This window comes from Bolinopsis microptera, chromosome 8 (genome assembly GCF_026151205.1).
Source record: "Bolinopsis microptera isolate Bmic1 chromosome 8, MBARI_Bmic_1.0, whole genome shotgun sequence".
NCBI classification, from domain to species: domain Eukaryota; kingdom Metazoa; phylum Ctenophora; class Tentaculata; order Lobata; family Bolinopsidae; genus Bolinopsis; species Bolinopsis microptera.
Genome location: NC_087079.1, coordinates 11740386 through 11756445, shown reverse-complemented (window position 1 = coordinate 11756445; position 16060 = coordinate 11740386). Strand labels below are relative to the sequence as shown.

The following is a 16060-nucleotide window of genomic DNA, read 5'->3' as shown; positions in this document are numbered from 1 at the left end:
TGTTCCCATCTTACACACAGCTATTTATATTGATATTTTATATTATATATTGATATTTATTTACGCGCAATGCTTTTTATATGAATATAATGGAATATATGAATTTTGGATGTTCCAGTAGTGGTTTAAATATAATATGTAATAACGATTTTGTTCCGATATATGTATAGTTGTAAGATTTGCTATTAAGCAGTTGTGGTTAAAACTTATTCTCTTTAAACCGCATATGACTAAGGTAAATTACATTTGAATGTAATATTGTATTCTAATTTACACTCTTTTCAGACGAACCCGTTCAAGAGGACAAATCAGCTTCATCTAATCTGAATGACAACGTTATACAAGAAGAAGAAGAAGAATTATCTGAGCCTACAACTACTCCCAAAGAAGAAGTTAAATCACTTGATTGTATGGAAACAGCGGAAGAAATGCGACCACTGGATGGTGATCAAGTAGAAGCACCAATCTTTATACTCCCTGTCACTGATGAACTAGAATTAATATCGGAGACATTGGCAGCTGAAACGAAAGCTATTCTGGAACCTGCCATTTCAGATCCTTCAGCAGAGGAGCAGTGTAATGTAGAACCTGGGGCTCATGTATCTACAATAGAGGAACCAGTTGTGGAACTACTCATCTTGGAGACTAACGCAATAGTTGAATCGTTACCCATCGAACAGGAAATTGTAGAAGATTCAAAGGCTCCTGCAACTGAATTAGAAGCAGTTTTAGAGGCTCCTGCAACTGAATTAGAAGCAGACCCAGCTCAAGATCATATTATCGAGCAATCACCTGACACACCAGTAGTGGAACATGTTGAAATACTCAACCAAGAAGATGTGGAGCTTGAACCTGTGTTATCTGAGTCTGTTGAAGCAGTTGAATCAGTGACCGAACCTGTTGAAATACCTTCAGAGGTAGATGAAACTATACCAGAGCATGTCGGAACGGCACTAGAGTCTATCGAAACGGTGCCAGAGTCTGTCGAAACTGTACCAGAGCCTGTCGAAACGGCACTAGAGTCCATTGAAACGGTGCCAGAGTCTGTCGAAACTGTACCAGAGCCTGTTGAATCGGTCCTAGAGTCTATTGAAACAGTGTCAGAGCCTGTCGAAACGGCACTAGAGTCCATTGAAACGGTTCCAGAGTCTGTCGAAACTGTACCAGAGCCTGTTGAACCGGCACTAGAGTCCATTGAAACGGTGCCAGAGTCTGTCGAAACTGTACCAGAGCCTGTCGAACCGGCACTAGAGTCCATTGAAACGGTGCCAGAGTCTGTCGAAACTGTACCAGAGCCTGTTGAACCGGCACTAGAGTCCATTGAAACGGTGCCAGAGTCTGTCGAAACTGTACCAGAGCCTGTTGAATCGGACCTAGAGTCTATTGAAACAGTGTCAGAGCCTGTCGAAACTGTACCAGAGCCTGTTGAACCGGTCTTGGAGTCTATTGAAACGGTGTCAGAGCCTGTTGAAACGGTACTAGAGCCTGTTGAAACGGTAATAGAGCCTGTTGAAACGGTACTAGAGCCTGTTGAACCGGTCCTAGAGTCTATTGAAACGATGCCAGAGTCTGTTGAAACGGTACCAGAGCCTGTTGAACCGGTCCTAGAGTCAATTGAAACGGTGTCAGAGCCTGTCGAAACATTACCAGAGCCTGTTGAACCGGTCATAGAGTCTATTGAACCGGTCCTAGAGTCTATTGAAACGGCATCAGAGCCAGTTCATTTATTGCCAGAACCTGTTGAAATACCAGAGTCTGTTGTAATGACACCAGAAGCTATTGTTCAATCAGAGATTGTTAAGACCTCATCTGATTCTTCAGAGTCTCATAGCTTATTCGGTTTAATACAGAAAGCCATCGAACCATACTTCATCTCGGCTAGAAATGAAATAGCCAATTCGGAACCAGAGACTGATAAAATCGCTAAACCAGTAGAGCCTGAATCTACTGAGAGTGAGCCAGTCGTTGAACCAGTCGTTGAACCAGTCGTTGAGCCAGTCGTTGAGCCAGTCGTTGAGCCAGTCGTTGAGCCAGTCGTTGAGCCAGTCGTTGAGCCAGTCGTTGAGCCAGTGGTAGAAGTAGAGGTTGGACCAGCTGTAGAGTTAACTCAAATTAAGCCGGTTATCGAGCCTGTGGTTGCGGTATCAATCCCTGATGAAATAAATGAGCTTCCACCGTCAGACAATCTCGCTCAGTCATTATTTGGAGAGTACAAAAAACAAGAGGTGTGTATCCCGATTAACGACCTTATTTTCGTCGGATTAATTTCAATCAGTGTTTAAAACCTTTTAAAATAGCCGTGAATATTTTCAATTGACCGTTTGTCTGATCGTACTTTTCTAGAGCAATATTGTTCAGGTACAGAAGATTATAACAGAAGCCAAGGTAGAAGGAGCAAGGGACCAAGCTAGAATAGACGCTGGTGTGATGTCTAATGCTTTGAATACAGAGCGGTCACGGTGGCGGAATAGATTTAGTGTTATTGAAAGCAATGTGAGTGGTGAGAGTATAGTACCCCACCCCAAGGGGGGGGGGGGGGGAGTATAGTACTCCTCCCCTCCCCCCCCCCCCCCACCCCACTGACTGTATCGCAACAATCTAGTTAAACATTCTCATATTCTTTGTCTAATGGTTCTTTTGGTCTGATGAAAATTGTCAATTTAAACGATGGTTTTTCAGTTGCAAAAACGAAAACAGGACATAAGTTGTGCTCACGAAGAAGGATTCGGCCTTGTCACTTCAAAGCTCCAGTAAGTTTCATTCAAACTTTTCATAAAACACCAGTAACTTCTAATTTAGTCTTATTAGTACTAACACTGATTTTTGTCAAATATTATCTTGGAAATTTAAAGAAAATCGTATAGTAGGATCTCTATATCTCTGTATCTCTAGATGCCTGTGTTCCGCAGCGAACCACCGATTTGGGAATATTTTCTTGTGTTTGAAGGGTTACCTTAAATTTAAAACAATTCATTTTGTAGGCCTTACAGTTTTATTTGGAAAAGTTTTGTCGTAAATCCTTCTGGAATCACTATTCGATTTCAATTTTACGTAAGCCGCGAATTCACCGTTGTGTAGAAACTTTGGGGCATTCAACAATCAATCATTGCGCGCGCCGGCTCACGGCTGTTCAGAACGTCGATTTCTGCGATTCTAATTAGACAGGATTACCCTAGGATTTATTCTAGCGCGTCCGAGATATCTCGGATTTTATCAATCCTAACGCCGATCCAGTCCCCCCAGGATACCTCCGATGAATTCCTATCGCCGAGCGGCGATAGGATGTGTAAGTTCCGAGAGGCGATAGGATTTGCTCTCGGACCCGATAGGAAATTATAAACCTATCGGATCCGAGCGCTAATCCTAGCGGAGATAGGATTTAACAATTCCGAGTGCCGATAGGATTTGCTCTCGGACCCGATAGGATACTCAAATCCTATAGGATCCGAGAGCAAATCCGAGAGCAAATCCGAGAGGCGATAAAATTTCAAATATCAGGACCGATATAATTGGAAGACGACGCATATCTAACTGTAGGTTGAAACTTCATGCTTTCTGTCAGTTAACTTCAGGATCATATCATCGCTTTATCTTAAGTTGATCCACGGTTGCCTGCAGGCTACAACAACATGGAGGTTGTTTAGGTTAAATTAAGTAGATAAATGATAACTTGAAGCTAACTTGTAGTTCTCTATAAGAGTTAACTCTAGGATACCTTGTAGTACTCTTCAAGTTAACTTCAGGATACCTTGTAGTACTCTTCAAGTTAACTTCAGAATACCTTGTAGTACTCTTCAAGTTAACTTCAGGATACCTTGTAGTACTTTTTGAGTTAACTCTAGGATACCTTGTAGTACTCTTCAAGTCAACTTCAGGATAACATCTACAAAGCCGCCATATAGCTTTCTTCTTTTTATGATTAATATTATATTTTTACCTATAGTTTACCTCGATTGTAGTACTCTTCAAGTTAACTTCAGGATAACTTGTAGTACTTTTTGAGTTAACTCTAGGATACCTTGTAGTACTCTTCAAGTCAACTTCAGGATAACTTGTAGTACTCTTCAAGTTAATCCAGGATATCTTGTAGTACTCTTCAAGTTAACTTCAGGATACCTTGTAAGGCATCATGTAGCCGGTGGGCCCGACTTGATACGACACACCTCGACACGTCGGGGTTTTGTCGGGGTTTTGTCGGGGTTTGTCGGGGTTTGTCAGGGTTTGTCGGGGTTTGTCGGGGTTTGTCGGGGTTTGTCAGGGTTTGTCGGGGTTTGTCGGGGTGTGTCGGGGTTTGTCGGGGTTTGTCGGGGTTTGTCGGGGTTTGTCGGGGTTTGTCAGGATTCGTTAATAATGGATGAAAAGTGATTGGAAGTTGCCTAAAGAAGATTGATCAATGGCAGTATAATGGCGCAGGAGGGTCAACCTGAAAAAAACAGTGCTTGACCCTCCTGCCCCACACATGGATCAGGAGGCTCATTCCAGAAAAAGAGTGCTTGACCCTCCTGCCCCGCACATGGATTACAGGGGTCATTGGAAGCCACAAGACCATGTGTACGTGTTACTACAGCGCGCGATAAGTACGCGCGTGATTACATAAAATCTTACCGCGCCCTACGCCAAGTAGACGAAAAAGCTTGGACGAAGAGCAAGAGTTGGTACAATGTGGCACACGAGTCACGTCGGGCAGTAGTTGATAAAGTTTTTAAAGTTGTTTTTAAAATATTGAATTATTTAGTACATTGAATTATGTAGTAGTGTCAAATTACCTGGGAACTGTTTGATACTTTGATGCTGAAATATTGTTATTTTATTTCTAAAAACATAAAGTTCTTGTTTTGGGAACTAAGATTTCTCTCGAATTGATCTTTTTTGGACATTGATTCATTGTACTTTAGAAGGCATTGTGATTGATTTGGAGATTTTTGTGAGGTTTCATCAATGAAACAAGAAATTCAATGAAACAAGAAATTTAATTTTAGCACATTTTACAGAATAAAAAGATGTAAAACAATTCATAAAATATAATGCCCATTTGGTGTATGACTTTTTGTCCTTGACTGCTAGTTTGGTTTTGTAAGGACAGGTAACTAACGGGGCAAGGAATGCGCATGCCTGAAAGCTTTTGCACACACCGAAACGCTAGTTCAGTTAGGTTTTTAGAGACAAGGCTCATATTAGGACTAGAAGAAATTTTTTAGTAGACATTAGGGGTTCTGTTTATAGTTGATACTATAGGTTGCAGTCTTGTTGTGACAAAAAGCCTACACTAAAACATGCTTTAGTTTATATTGTGTAGTTCAAGGATATAAAATGTAGCTTCAAGGTGGATATTAAAGAGCTGGCGAAAGATTATGGCCTTTGTATCAATGGTTATAATAAGCTTCATAATTTTCATGTAAGTTTTGTTTTGAAATTTTTTGAACGATGGATCCCAAAAGTTCCAAACTTGTCTTAACTGTCCAATCTCCACTCCTTCCCGCCCTTTACTCCTTTACCGCGCTCTCTGATTACGACGATCAACGGTGCTTAGTGAATGTTCACTTCGGTACGTAATGAGCGGATCTATGTTAATATACTGGCCAGTACATTACCAATTATCATATTTTGATATCATTATAATTGTGATGAGCATCATGTATATAGTGCCAGCACTATATAATAGATATTACATTGTTTTTTATTATTTTAACAATAACAAAAAGGCTACACGTTAAATCTTCTTACAATGGGTTGTAGTTTTTAGAGTTCGACACATGTAGAAAATTATCAATGATAATTAAGAATATTTGTTTAAATTTTACAAATTGCATGATATTTTGGCCTTTGGGATACGTGTACTTCTAAGTTGTATAATGCCTTGTAAAGTACATTTTAAAAGTTACTCTTAGTATTAGTAATACTTTTGAAACTTTCAATAACTTATATACGTATGTATGTTATTTAAAATACATGATACAAATTTTGTTGTTTTTATTCAGCATCGCTTGTTTCATTGAATTGGATTTAGGCAAGTATTGGTAAGTATATATAAGTATATATTAGGGTAGTATATACTGCTGCAATAATAGGGGTATAACTCTTAGGGCAACGTCTTCTAAGGTTCTTCAAATGGTTCTTCTTAAGAGGCTGGATGTTGGAATGGAGTGTCTTCTTAGGGAGTTAGGGAAAATCAGTGTGGGTTCAGACGGAACCGCTCATGTATTGATCAGATTTATTCCATCCGCACCATTATTCACAACTGCATTGAGTTTAACATTCCACTTTATGTTAATTTCATTGATTTTAAGGCAGCGTTTGATTCCATCAGAAGAGAGTTTATTTGGTCAAGCATGAGACACTATGGACTTCCTGAGAAATATGTTAGAATCTTTCAGGCATTCTTCAACGGAACCATGAGTGCTGTCAGGGTTAATGGTGAAATGTCTGATTGGTTCTCTGTTAATTCGGGCACTGGACAGGGTGATATCCAGGGCCCTCCTGTATTTAATTTCTGTCTGAACTTTGGAATCTTTTTGGCCGAGGTTCACAAGGCAATCAGTCATGGTGCTGTACTGCAAAAGGAACTAAAGGGTGCAGATGAAAAAGTTATCATGGATAGTGACTACGCTGATGATCTGGCAGTGATGGACAATACTGAAGAAGGGCTGCAAGAGTCCACTGATCTTATAGCTTATTACACCTCTTATGCTGGGTTGAAGATCAACGCTAAAAAGACACAATACATGGCGATCAGCAAGTGTGCGTCCCAGCGACCTTACACCAAAAGAGACAGTATAAAGCTAACAGTGGAGGGAGAACCTGTTGAACAGGTCAGCAACTTTGTTTATCTTGGTGCCAACATCAGTGGGGATGGTACCATTGACCGAGATCTTGACATCAGGATCCAGCGTGCTAATGGTGCGTTCCATCAGCTTTGGAAGATATGGAACAGTCGAACTATAAGAACGCCCACCAAGATCCGTATCTACAAGGCTGCTGTTATTACTATTCTGTTATATGGAGCTGAAGTGTGGAACACAACAAAAAAGCAGATGAAACGGTTTGAGGTCTTCCATCTGACCTCCCTGAGAAGAATCTTGAAGATAAAGTGGTTCTTCCATGTCTCCAATGAAGAAGTTCTCAGGCGTGCTGGAATTAAGTCTATCGAAACTTTCATCGGTGCGGCTAGACTAAGGTGGTACGGACATGTTGTCAGAATGCCAGAGACGCGGTTCCCCAATTTCTTACTGGATTGGAAACCAAACTATGGAAAGAGACTGAGAGGACGACCCCGCAAAGGCTGGATGGCCTGTGTACTCGAGGATGCGGCTGAATTTACAGGTGTCGATAACATCAGCAGAGATGAAGTAAAACAGTTGGCTCTAAAGCGAGTGGAATGGAGGAACATGTTACGCCGTAGAAGAGATGTGTGTGATGCAGGCCACTCCAACGACTAGGAGGAGACCTCTTTATGTAGCATGTATGTATTGGTAAGGAAATGAACCGATGCGGCGAAGCAAAGCCTGACGCAACACTCCTTTCTTTTCATCCTGTGGCTCTTACTGTCTCCCACTCTTGCTCTTTTGGTCTCTTGCGCTGCGCTCTTGCTTTCTCACAATCTTGCAGTCCCGTCCGGTGTAGTACTCTTCTCTCGTGCTCATAGCTTCATAGTGCGTATTAGATTATTATTATACTGAGTGCACAGTTTTAACAATAATTGCGCCCGTTGTTTCGTTTTGGCGGACGCTAGATTTCCATTCACTATAACTATAAATATAAGCTCTAATCAGCTCACTTTATAATAATAATATACACAGAGTACATTATACTACGCATGCCATGTACAAATTGGGCTTATTACCTAATACTGTACATAACATAGCATACATTAAAATACACTCGCGCCGCGCATTCATTGACATGCTAGCTATATAATATACATTAAATCTCCGCAAGCAATACTCGCGCGCTGCACTGCACGCTAGTTGTCATGGTAACTTACGGAAGGAAGGAAGGACTGACGACATATTTATAGCCACTTACCTCGTTCTCCAAAATCCACGTTTTTCTGCTAAAACGTCCATTCGTAACCTTTCACTATTGTCTTTCTACAAAAGAGTGCGAACGGAAAAAATTGTATTATGAGAGCTCCAGAGTATTATTTTCGTCAATTTGATACCGAAATTATTGGGCAAACTGACATAATCCGACATACCCTGACATATCTCGACACGTCGGGATATGTCGGGGTTTGTCGGGGTTTGTCGGGATATGTCGGGGTTTGTCGGGGTCTGTCGGGGTTTGTCGGGGTTTGTCAGGATATGTCGGGGTTTGTCGGGGTTTGTCGGGGTGTGTCGGGGTTTGTCGGGGTTTGTCGAGCCTGGAGGCTACATGATGCCTCTTGTAGTACTTTTTGAGTTAACTCTAGGATACCTTGTAGTACTCTTCAAGTCAACTTCAGGATAACTTGTAGTACTTTTTGAGTTAACTCTAGGATACCTTGTAGTACTCTTCAAGTTAACTTCAGGATACCTTGTAGTACTTTTTGAGTTAACTCTAGGATACCTTGTAGTACTCTTCAAGTCAACTTCAGGATAACTTGTAGTACTCTTCAAGTTAACTTCAGGATAAAACCTTGTAGCACTTTTTGAGTTAACTCTAGGATAACTTGTAGTACTCTTCAAGTCAACTTCAGGATAACTTGTAGTACTCTTCAAGTTAACTTCAGGATACCTTGAAGTACTTTTTGAGTAAACTCTAGGATACCTTGTAGTACTCTTCAAGTTAACTTCAGGATACCTTGTAGTACTCTTCAAGTTAACTTCAGGATACCTTGTAGTACTTTTTGAGTTAACTCTAGGATAACTTGTAGTACTCTTCAAGTCAACTTCAGGATAACTTGTAGTACTCTTCAAGTTAACTTCAGGATACCTTGAAGTACTTTTTGAGTAAACTCTAGGATACCTTGTAGTACTCTTCAAGTTAACTTCAGGATACCTTGTAGTACTCTTCAAGTTAACTTCAGGATACCTTGTAGTACTTTTTGAGTTAACTCTAGGATACCTTGTAGTACCCTTCAAGTTAACTTCAGGATACCTTGTAGTACTCTTCAAGTTAACTTAAGAATATATTCTAATCAATTTTGAGCAGATAAGAATGTTTCAGATAGATCTTAGAATGAGACAACAAAGCCCTTTCAGACAAAACTTTGTAGCTATTCTAAGCCATGTTATTCTGACATTTGGAAACATTTCCTTGCGTTTGAACATAGACTATATTTCTGAGGATAAAATGCTACTCTTAATAACCACTGCAATTCTGAAAAAGCCATTCACAATTTCTTCTGTTCAGTAAAACATTATTAAATTATTAAATCAAAGTTCTAAACAAGGGATAGTTTAAAAAACAACGCCCAAGTCTAATCTTTCCCTAAAATAAAAACTAAAAATCAAAAACTTCATTGCAATTCCCGCCAATATCTCTTGTCATACGCTAAATTACAGAGATAATGCAGGTCAAAGATATTATTCAAATAAATATTTCTTTTACATAAATCATGCACAATCAGCGAGAATAGATTGCTTTGGGGTCTTCCTCTTCTCCCTGGTAAGTCCAGTGTATTGATGGCAAAAATGAGGGAAGAAAACGCTGGTCCGTCAAAAGGACCCCGCAAAACATGTCCTAACATTCTCCACCGACTACGGGCCACTTTTTCTGACAATGGTTCAGCATTGCAGCGTTTATACAAGTTTTTGTTGGAGATGACTCCTGGGTACTTTATATTCAAAATAGTGCGAAGATGTCTGCACTATTGTTCTTCGGAAATATAACAAAAGGATACAGCACCGGGAATTCCCAGGCGGTCACCCATCCAAGTACTAACCCGGCCTGCAGTTGCTTAACTTCCGAGATCGAACGAGATGGGGTGTATTCAACCGAGTATGGCCGTATCCAATGATGATGAATTTTGCTTCTCTATATTTTCTCATTAATTTTACGGAAGAATGAAAACATACTAAAAGTTAATATTTTAAATTTTTTTTCATGTTTTCGATCTCGATGGAATTTTATTTGAGTTCGGAAACGCGCAACACGCATTTTATCTCCCGGAAATGATAAATCCGAGAGCACACCTCTCGGAGACGTAAAATCCTAGAGCTAGGCTCTCGGATTTTTCTATCCTATCGCCTCTCAAAAATAAAATCCGAGCGCCTAGCGATCAAGAGCGATCGGACGACAATCTGAAATGCGATCGGATCGCCCTAGGACAGCGAACGTCGTCCAACCAGGAATGGCGTTATCCTATCGGATTAGAATCCACGCTAGAACAGCCGGCTGGCCGCCCGGCCGAGCCGCGCCAGTATAGTATAATTTATTAGTTACGGCTCGTTCCAGATGGTTGATAGTTTTCCAGAAAGTTTCACAGATCATTTGAACCTTCTAGTCCTGTCAAGTGTCAGAAAAACAACGAAGTCCCTTAGGTAGAAATACTTTACACCAACCATTTTTATTGCTGTGATCTATAGGTTATCTTATCTTAACGTTTGCGGAGGAACATTCAAATTAAATCTACACGCGATATTTCAGAATACAGTCGCGCGGCTTATCAGTAAAATTAATTAAATTGCCTTAACGCGCGCGCTGTGTCTGAACAACATTTATTTTCTTCGATGCACAAGTATTTTATTACAGACAACCAAACTCGCGGCACCTCCAAACTTGAGCTAATCAACAATTACATTAAGCTGGTCCGGCCCACTTTAATTGCATTGGCTGACCTGCTCAGCTGAGGTACAACGATCAACTTTTACTTTGGTTTAATGTAACTATTCACTATTCAGCTAGTCAATTAAGCCAATTCACGTGACACAAGAAACGAAAAATTAATTGAAGGCCAAGGCATGATAAAATTTGAAGAGTTGGTGCAAGTGGATGGAAATTTAGCGTCCGCCGACAGCCGAACAAACGGGCGCAATTCTTGTTATTGCTGTGATCTATAGGTTTGAAGAGTCGTAAATGTATTTCCAATTTAGCATTTATACATATTACTCATATTGATTGTGCGGGTTCGTTTGCTACACGTTGTATACCTCTTTCGTGCACGTGTGTCAAGGGTTCGTATATCCTGCATTGGATCACACCTGCGTGACCTCACATTTCGTGGTGATGTGACTGCGTGATATCGAACAGTGGGGGGGGGGGGGAGGGAGGGGCAACCATATTAACGTATATCCCCGGGTCAAAATCGGAAAAACACTACATTTTAATATTTTTTAATATACTTACAATTAGTAGATTTATATTCTTCGTTAAGATTTACAAGATGAGGCAGTTGTTAGTCCCCTGAACTCATAAATTGGTCAAGTATCAATATCTTTGAACAAGACTAACTTAACATGAAAGTTAAATCTAATCTATACATTGGAGGCCTTTAAATAAATTAAGCGGCCAAATTTTGAATCGAGATAATATAGGTATATTAAAGTATATTAAAGTCTATCCCCGGGTCAAAATTGAAAAAAAAAACCTACATTTTAAAATTTAATGTACTTTAATATGGTTGCCCCCCCCCCCTTCCCCCCCCCCCCCCCCCCCCCCAACAGTATTCCATCACAATTACACAATACGTACATAGAATACACATATTGAGCATGTGAGACGCTTGAAAGATTAATTGAGAGGCCACAGATACTGGGGATTGGGATAATTTTAACGTTTCTATACCGCCATACCGGGTTCTTTTTTCTATACCGTACACTTTTCGTTTTTCCCCTGAAGCCCGGTTTTGGAATGGAATAAAAACAAGTTTAATTCCATTCCGTTCTGTTATAGGGTGTTACTGGGCGGCGCTCAGCCTGTCATTCCGCCGAATCTCTATGTTTATGAACATTACAGCAGGGCGATGTTTAATTGCGGTCATTTGTCGACATTTCGCGCCAACCCTCCCTCGACTGCTATTAGCGCACTCAGAGCTGTCGCCTGGTAATACAGCTGAAATACGTTCGCGCGCTGTACTTTAGTAGCAGAGTGTAGATGTAATAACTAGCACACCATATCAGGATTCCAGAGAAGAAGGAGATGTGCAGCAGTAACGTATCAGATCTAGCGGAATGTTACAGAGCTAACCCCGACCAAGTGTTACGGTGTAACCAGATTGCTCAGTCCTTCGACTCCTGTGTAAATAACGCATTGGTAAGTTGGGGAAATCCAAATAATGTCTTCCATGAGAAACCCAGCACCATACACAGTACACACTATATCAGTGTAACAGTTGCACAAGAAATTTCGAACAATAGCAATTAGAAATCTGATTTTAAGTCTTGCAGAAAGTTTCAGATCATATTATTTATTTTGTGTGCTTTTCCCTTATGCTATGGGTCTGGAGGTAGGTACCGCGACAATTGACCCCCCGACAATTGACCCCCCGACAATTGACCCCCCGACAATTGACCCCCCGACAATTGACCCCCCGACAATTGACCCCCCGACAATTGACCCCCCGACAATTGACCCCCTATGTAATTACACTGGGGTCAATTGTCGCGAAATCTAGGGTTTAGTACGACAATTGACCCCCCGAAAATTGACCCCCCGACAATTAACCCCCCGACAATTGACCCCCCGACAATTGACCCTCTATGTTATTACACTGGGGTCAATTGTCGCGAAATCTAGGGCTTAGTACGACAATTGACCCCCCGACAATTGACCCCCCGACAATTGACCCCCCGACAATTGACCCCCCGACAAATTGAAGTTAGTAGTACGTTTACATTTTGCAACGATTTTAATAGCTCTGATATATCTACCGATATAAGCAATATTTGCGTGTAACGTGTGTAAGAGCTTAACCTTCTTATTACACCTGTTATACACAGTGTGTATACAAGTGTGCAACACAGTTGTTTTCGAAGGATTATACATATTACTGGATCGATGAGTGTACACGACTTCTCTAGCGATGAACTGCTCATCGGGAAGATAAAAGCTTTAACTCCAGAAACTGAGATTAAGGTCCTCTTAGATGCATACCAAAGCAACAAGTCCCTTGAGCAAAATGTGGACCTGCTAGGTAACTCTAGAACCATCCTTCAGAAACACCTAGCTAATGCGGTAAAGCTTCTCCAGTCTATGGATAGCGACTATCCAGTTCTTGCGGAACGAATTTCTACCCTAAAAAGCGGAAACCACCTAACCAAGGCGGTAGCTGCTACGGCGATTGTGCAGTTTATCCAAGACGCACGTGCAATTCGCTGTCTGAAGTGCAAGGCCGACTTTACTCCTTACTCCTCGGACAACTCGCCCAGCGAAGTAATATGCTGTCGTTGTAAGAGACCCGGTCACCGTGGTTGTTATACTGACACGCATGTTGACGAGGAAATAGGAGTTGTATTTCTGTGCGGCGAGTGTCTCTCCAGCTGGAGTCAACCGTCACCACAGCAAACGGAGCAAATTCTCCCTGTTACTGACCAGAAGGATGTGATAAGCAACAACATATCTGTTAAGTCCGATGTGCAGGCTGAATCTGATTCTACCATTAATGCAGAAACCACTGCTAACGATCTGAAAACTAACACGGAGGACAAAGAGATCAAGACTCCAATCAACGAAGTTTACGATCGCAGCATACCAGTTTGTCCTTTACTCTTGAAACAGGAATGCCCGCATGGCATTACTGGACTTACTGATGGCAAGTGCCAACACTACCATCCCACGTGGTGCAAGCGATTTATGCGGAACGGTCCCGGAGGCAAAGATCGTCGCCGCGGTTGCAATCGTGGAGATAGCTGCCGCTACTTCCATACCCAACTTTGCCAAAATGGTCTTGTCTCTAACTTGTGCCTAAACAATGAATGCAAGCTCATTCATATTAGAGGTGTAAAGCGTATCAGCAGCGACAAACCACCCACTAAACCTGTTCTAACAGGAAAGAAAGGGGATGTCCCTCCTGCTCAAGACAATCATAAGCGCAGCAGGAAGAATACATCAACTTTGAAGCCGCCTCAAGATAAAAATGCTTCGAAATTTTTTAGCAACAAGGATTTTCTCCAGCATTTGGACCAGTTGAAAGCGGATTGGTCGAAAGAGATGTCGTGCATGATTCAGAAATCACTCGAATCAATGATGGCCTCTCATCTACCTCCGCAAACAAACCCGAACCCCCAGTTATATCTTCGTCCGGGTGTTCAGTACTCAACTGCAGTTCAGCAACCCTATCAACAAGCCCCTCATCTTCCCCAGGGCTACCCTGCACAGCACCTGCAACAGCCTGCTCTCTACCAACCGCTGCTGGGAAAGTAGACCTCAAATCAATACTCCCGATCTCCTCAACATTTCTTCTTAAATCTTAACATACAAGGAATGAATCCTGGGATAAAGAACCAGCAATGGAAATTAAAATCTCTCCACGAGAATTTAGCAACCAGCCCGCTCCACACTCCCTTCTTTATTCTGACGGAGACTCATCTGAAGCCATACCATGTTGAAGCAGAGACGTGTATCCCGGCCCTGGCTACAGTACCATCAGAGCTGACCGAGACAAACGTGCTCAAGGCGGTGTAGCTATCTACCTACACCACTCTTTACCTGCTGACACGATAAAAGTATACTCTAACTCCTATTGTGAAGTTGCAATGGTTCACATCGCTAGCAGTAACTTTCTCCTTGTTGGCGTGTACCGCCCACCACAGGCACCATTCGACAAATTTGATGACTGTCTGAGTGCGATTCAAGACTTTATAGACCACCTCCCTGGTTCTCCTGAACTCTACATTGCAGGTGACTTTAATTTGCCGTTTGTAGACTGGTCCAGTAAGTCGATCAAACCAAACTCCAGCAAATCGGCTTCCGACACGAACTCGGGACTAGCCTTTATGGAGTTCATATCTTCAAACTTCCTAGAGCAGCTAGTCGACGAACCCACTAGGAAGGACCAAAACATCCTTGACCTGATCCTCTCCAACAACACCGACTTAATCCACGGTCTATCAGTGTCAAAGACGGAGAAATCAGACCACGACATAGTGACCTGTACTCTCCTCCACCCGCAGTTCCTACTTGAGCAACCAGCAAGGAAACAGTAGTCCTGCCACAGCACTTGATGACATCAACTTCAATGCTGCTGACTGGGCCTTGATCAACAAGGAACTCACTACTGTAGACTGGTCGACAGTAACCAACCCTTCAACTAGCCAAGATGCTGCATGGGATATGTTTGAAGGGATCCTTGTGCAGATCTGCAAGAAACACGCACCTTCACATAGCCACAATCGTCAAGCCGCAGCATCTTCAAAAATCCCGAGGTCAAGGGTGGCTCTCCTTAGAAAGAAAAAGCGCCTTAATGCCAGGATCAACTGTATCAAATACAGATTTTGTGGCCCTTCTCCGCCTCGCAACAATGTCAAGCTTCGCAAGCTGGATGAAGAGAGGGCTGCTGTCGAGATGCTCCTTAAAGCGGACATTAAACAGCAGCGAGCCAGAGAAGAACTTGTTGCTCTTAGTAAGATCAAGACTAATCCTAAGGCGTTTTATACCTTCGCAAAGAGGTTTAAAACCCCTGCTGCATCTGTCGGACCCCTATTGGATAGTGATGACAAGCTCCAGTCTGATCCAGCCACTATGGGTAATATCTTACAGGATCAATATGCGAGTGCTTTCAGTGACCCCAAAAAGGCAAATCTAGCCGAAGTCCGGACGTCCAAGGTCATTGAGCAACCTCATTCTATCACAGACATCGACTTTAATGAGCAAGATATCCTCGACGCCATCAAAGCGATGAATCGTTTCTCAGCAGTCGGACCTGACAAGTTCCCAGTCCTAATCCTCAAGGAATGCGGAATTGTCCTAGCTCCTGTGATAACCAAGCTTTGGAAAGCTTCGGTAAGCTCTGGTGAAATAGCTACAAAATTCAAGAAACAGAGTATTATCCCCCTTTTTAAAAAGGGGAAAAGGTCGATTGCTGCCAACTATCGACCGGTATCTCTAACATCCAACCTCATAAAGATGTTCGAGAGGGTCGTCCGCGCTAAGCTGGTTGACTACATTGTAGCTCAAGACATAATCAATCACGATCAACACGGCT

The 16060-nt window shown here is 41.9% G+C and overlaps 2 protein-coding genes and 1 non-coding gene across 4 annotated transcripts in view; 1 reads left to right on the top strand and 2 right to left on the bottom strand.

Annotated features, from left to right (window-relative positions):
* Positions 1-16060, bottom strand: part of LOC134819666 (zinc finger protein 277-like) — a 324811-nt gene that overhangs the window by 295025 nt on the left and 13726 nt on the right. The gene's annotated exons all lie outside the window — the stretch shown is intronic.
* The window catches only part of LOC134819651 (titin homolog), a 32580-nt gene that overhangs the window by 13277 nt on the left and 3243 nt on the right, over positions 1-16060 (top strand). For both annotated transcript variants that reach the window (XM_063829711.1, XM_063829710.1), the window contains exons 6-9: positions 286-2225; positions 2359-2493; positions 2680-2750; positions 12039-12171. In XM_063829711.1, coding sequence (XP_063685781.1) covers positions 286-2225; positions 2359-2493; positions 2680-2750; positions 12039-12171 — 2279 coding nt within the window. The remainder of the gene's footprint in view (positions 1-285; positions 2226-2358; positions 2494-2679; positions 2751-12038; positions 12172-16060) is intronic.
* LOC134820285 (5S ribosomal RNA) lies at positions 9814-9932 on the bottom strand. The gene has a single exon (XR_010160865.1). It is a non-coding gene; the product is annotated as a 5S ribosomal RNA (ribosomal RNA).